The sequence below is a fragment of the Etheostoma cragini genome, unplaced genomic scaffold (assembly GCF_013103735.1).
Source record: "Etheostoma cragini isolate CJK2018 unplaced genomic scaffold, CSU_Ecrag_1.0 ScbMSFa_1523, whole genome shotgun sequence".
NCBI classification, from domain to species: domain Eukaryota; kingdom Metazoa; phylum Chordata; class Actinopteri; order Perciformes; family Percidae; genus Etheostoma; species Etheostoma cragini.
In genome coordinates this window covers 772198-777042 of record NW_023265587.1, presented here as the reverse complement: position 1 = coordinate 777042, position 4845 = coordinate 772198, and the positions used below count along the sequence as shown (strand labels likewise).

At 43.5% G+C, this 4845-nt stretch overlaps 1 protein-coding gene and 1 long non-coding RNA gene across 2 annotated transcripts in view; one reads left to right on the top strand and one right to left on the bottom strand.

Annotated features, from left to right (window-relative positions):
- The window catches only part of cmah (cytidine monophospho-N-acetylneuraminic acid hydroxylase), an 11607-nt gene extending 6990 nt beyond the window's left edge, over window positions 1–4617 (top strand). The window contains exons 8-14 of the mRNA XM_034865422.1: window positions 52–189; window positions 715–850; window positions 1040–1183; window positions 2923–3097; window positions 3680–3796; window positions 3986–4101; window positions 4316–4617. Of these exons, the coding sequence (XP_034721313.1) occupies window positions 52–189; window positions 715–850; window positions 1040–1183; window positions 2923–3097; window positions 3680–3796; window positions 3986–4101; window positions 4316–4505 (1016 nt within the window). The 3' untranslated portion in view covers window positions 4506–4617. The remainder of the gene's footprint in view (window positions 1–51; window positions 190–714; window positions 851–1039; window positions 1184–2922; window positions 3098–3679; window positions 3797–3985; window positions 4102–4315) is intronic.
- Window positions 1448–2980, bottom strand: LOC117940025. Its single transcript, XR_004655695.1, has 3 exons — window positions 2920–2980; window positions 2171–2174; window positions 1448–1463 (listed from the first exon to the last, which is right to left on the bottom strand). It is a non-coding gene; the product is annotated as an uncharacterized LOC117940025 (long non-coding RNA).
- Window positions 4618–4845: the final 228 nt, after the last annotated feature.

Sequence of the window (4845 nt, the reverse complement as noted above, 5' to 3'; positions counted from 1 at the left end):
CTTAAAATCCATTCTGTCCGATGGGCTTGTTACAATGTCTTTGCATTGCAGGTCACATGATCCTGAACACTGTGGACTGCACCAGGCCAAACGGGGGCCGGCTACCACAGAATGTGGACTTAATGATGAGTGACTTTGCTGGGGGTGCATCTGGATTCCCCATGACGTTCAGCGGGGGCAAATACACTGGTGAGGCTGCCCCATTCTTATTAGTAATTAAGGTTATTTTGGGGGCATTTTGGCCTTTAATGGACAGTAAAGGGCCACAGGTCGGATTCAAACCCCCTTATAGCCTTGGTATAAGGGGGGCACGCCAGCACTAATGTTAAATGTGATACTTTAGTGTATCATTTACTGTCACCTGTAGCTACTGGAAGAGACAGTAATGTAAAATGTGTCACGGCAGCTTCACAATTCCATTATTTAGAGTCAGGGAGCGATATAGATATCAAACACCTTTCAATGTTTAAATGTTCTTTTGCTTTGGATTTCTTAAATGTAGTCATGCTAATTCTGAATGCATCATAGTCTATGTGTTGCTCAGTATGATGGTTACTCCAAAATGTTCTCAAATGAACAAATGTCCTGTTTCAAGTGCTGCTATGGTTATCTAAACTCCAAAGTGAAACAACTTGAAATGCAAAGATCTAAATCTGAGTTGAGCACGCCCAGTGCTGCCATGCTGTTAGTGTAACGGTGCGTGTCCATGACCAGATTCCTGGAAGGCCGAGTTCATCAGGAATGAAAGGAAGAAGCTGCTGAATTACAAAGCTCTGCTGGTCAAGTCCCAGCGCCCGGCCATCTACTGCCCATTCGCTGGCTACTTCGTGGAGGCTCATCCATCAGACAGGTACATGGCCGGGGGGGGAGGTCTTTCCCTGATTTTACAGGCTGCATCACAGTAAAGTGATGTCATCTTCGGGGTTCCCAGCCTGTTCTAGCTCTTCTCTTGAAGATTAGATCTACACTGCTGAAGGTTATTTATCTTCAATCTCATTGAGTCTCTACTGTGTGTGTGTGTGTGTGTGTGTGGGTGTAGATACATTAGGGATACGAATATTAAGAACAGGGCCGAGGACCTCAATGCGCTCATCAATAAGCTCGCACCAGACATCAAGACGTGGACGCCCAAACCAGGAAGTGTTCTGGACCTCGGCCTCGCTCTGAGAGACCCCACCAACAGGTTGGCAACATCTCAAGCTAAAAAAGTGCTCCGATGCTTTAATGGCTGTTATACAAAATAACGTGGTTATGTAACACAGGCCTAGCTCAGGAACTGTGTGTCTGTGTTTTTACATATTGAATGTCACACTCTACTCATCTAAATTATGACCGCCATGACGGACGGCGGAGGAGCTATGCTGTAGATGAACGCGTACGTGGTCTCACATACGTAATCCACTCGCCATACACAATCTGCAGAGTAATCCTCACCAACACAAGCATGTGTATATGTTTCCTTTCTGTTTTATATGACTGAGACATAATGATAAAAATATATCCAAAAATATTGGTTAAATGAAAGATGACATGGCAAAAACTAGCTTCAAAAAGGTTGTTAAAAAATAATCTTTAAGTAAAGACTACATGTTGATACAAAATAAACTCTTATCCTTGCCATTATGAGGTACCCCCAACCGTTAGCGTAGCATCATATACCTGTAACCCATCCAGACTTTTAAAAGCTCTGCGATCAGCACCAGTGTGTGGGGATACCCCGTTTACCCCATAGTGGGGCTGAGGGTGTGGACTGAAGTCGGGCAGACTGAAAACGGAGGGAGGAAGAAGGGTCAATATCCATCCCGCTATCTCCAATGTCTCCAAGTGCCGCGCTCTGTGAGCACCTACCAGAAGCCCTCCCTCGACCGATGACGGCCCGACAACAAAAAGCCATAAAGAAGAAGATTTTATTTGATAAATGAGTAAGTGTTTTGAGTGGTGAATCTGCCACTGTTATGACTGTTGACCACATAAGTGCCATGTGACAAATGGAAAGCTCGCCAGACGTAGCAACAGTAACTGAAGGTGTGCTGAGCTTAGCAAATAATCAAGTAACTGGTGAGTACCTAATTATTATTACCAAAACCACAGAAACCATCCTTATTGTCACACATTTAAATAAGGGGCTGTACTTCCAATATTGACAAATCTGGGCTGAGTTTGCTTCCACACAACTCTCAACCCAACATTACATATACAGACGTAGAAAAAAAACTATTAGCTGATGGTGTTGGTTCACTTGAACATCTGATGTGGTGTGCACATTAAACACAGGATCCAGGGCCGGTCCAAGGTTTTAGTGTTCTCAAGGCAGGGACAGGTTTACACTGGTTGCAGGGGAACAATGGAAGGATAGGTGAAAGGATGAGTGGCTGATATCGTCTAAACAAATATAAATAAAGAAAATGTCATATCTTAATAACCTTAAACTATCAAGCATAACAAATCAGGTTGACTTACATCAGCCTGTACTTGGGTTTTTGCCTAAATTCAAAAAGGATTTCACCCTGCAATCTAACATAAATCAAACAATAGATATTAGCTTTCAATGTGAGCAAATATAAGTGTTATACAATGAAAAGTCCATTAGACTCCCATCACTCCAGGGTCACAGGCCTGAAGGGTGGAGTTATAGAAGCTTGGAAGGGGGCGTGGTTTTAGTAATGATTGACAGTCAGGTAGAAACTCGACATTTAACGCGTTGTTTTCAGTTTTTCCACGGCCGTGTGAACAAACAAAACAGAGAAGAAGAGTAGATTTGATTGCAACACACACAGAGGCGTTGTGACTTTATTTTTTCCTCATGACACCATAACTCCACCTTGCAAATATCTGTTTCTGAATGTTGAGTACAGAATCTTCAATCTGCACATCTGACAACCATAAATTAAGTCTACATGTCAATATTTCTAACTACACTAGTGAGGCCATCACCAATCCTCCAGCTGGTGCAAAAGTCTACAAGGACAGTTGGGATTTCGACTTGTATGTGGATGAACTTAACAGTGCCATCAGCAGTGAGATATTTAAACATCCAAGCTGGATCCGGTTTTATTACACCTGGGCAGGCTTTCAGAACTACAACCTTGTTGTGCGGGTAAATATGCTGGACGCACGAGATCTTCGCTGCTCTTTTAAAACACCTGTCGCAGACTGGGGCTGGGCTCTTCCTTTTCAGAACTGCTGCGGAGCTTTGTAACATCTCAATGTGGTGTGAATGTTGGCTTCTACGGTACATGGAGTCCTGGTCTGCTGGAAGTGGAACCAGCCAGGGAGCTAGTCCTCATTTGCTAGATCAGTTAGATTCTATTCAGTTCAATTGTTCTCTTCATTTCACTGAAATCCTAAATTTGCTGAGGTCATTAGTTCTGCAGGTATGTGGAGATAAAATAGAGGACATGTGTGGGGACAGTTCTATAGAGTCCTAGCAGGGCCATGGAGGGACACGTGGAGGTTGGATCCTGCAACGTGGAGACATTCATTTTCATGCCTTCAGCCTTTGAATGGTCTTCCCTCTCTGCCTGCTTACTTTCAAAAATCTGTGGGGGGGGGGGAGCTTAATTTAACCCAAAGACTGCTCCTATTGGCTGAGCTTGAATTCTTTCCTCTCTGTTGCTTCTTCAAAGTGGATGTCTGTCTGATGAAATGCACATGTCCTAATACCGTATGTATATTCCAGGTGGTCGAGACAGATGATGAATTTGAACCCCTGACCGATGGCTACGACTACTTGGTGGACTTTTTGGATCTGTCGTTCCCCATCAAGAGGCCTCACCGAGAGCACTCCTACGTAGAGGTGGGTTTTAGCAATCTTTGACTCTTCTGACATGATAAAACCACCAGCACGCAATAATGATGAGTAGAGTAACAAAAAGATTATATACCATCAGATTCTCCATGGTTTTAAAACACGATTAAGAGTCAAATGAGAAGCTTCTTGTGTTGCCGTAGCAGTGATGGGATGTTTCTTGGTTCCCCCTTAAAGGTTAAAAACAGGATTGGGGTGATGAGATACGTGGTGCTGCACGGGCGTCTCTGGGACGATCTGTACATCGGCTTCCAGAACCGCATCAGCCGAGACCCGGATACTTACCACCACAAGTACACGCACCTTACATCGTATACCCAAAACATCCCAATTCAGACATTGTAGCCTTGATTAGTTTTGTGCAGGCTTGGGTTGTGATGACATGTAGAAATGAAGTATCTGTGTTCAGTCCAAGCATCAGTATTTTAGTATTTTTAACCCAATGTTTACTGGTACTTTGCTCCATTGTAAATGTTCTGAATGTGAATGGGTCCGGTCTGTGTCTAGGTTCTGGAACCACTTCCAGACGGAGTTACCAATTGACAGGCCAGACTGGGACCAGTTCCTGCAGCAGGAGACCTCCATGGACGAGCCTGACTCAACACAAGAGGAGCCAAAGTATTGGAACAACATTGTAATGATAACAACATTAACATTGGGTGTCCTTCTGGCTGCCGTAGTTGTGTTTCCATGGTAATCTTTCAACTGTAATGAGTGCATTAATTATTGTTAGTATGTGTCTTTGCCAATCATATTTTTATTTTAGTACAGTTTTTGTTGTTGTAAAGCCCAGTTTCACGTTAAATGTCCCAACATGAAGCCTTCTGACACAGTAGGAGGTCAATAAGAAGACGAGCTTCAGAAGGAGGAAATCCAGCCACTTCCCCGGGCGGTTACTGTATTTTATCTGTTATGTTTGATCTGGGACCCTGTAGGCTGTGTGTTGGTTATGGATTATGGATTAGGTTGTGTTGGAAAGAATTCCGTTACATACGTACTTTTTCTCTGATCAGTTTTAAAACCGTTTGCATTGCGAC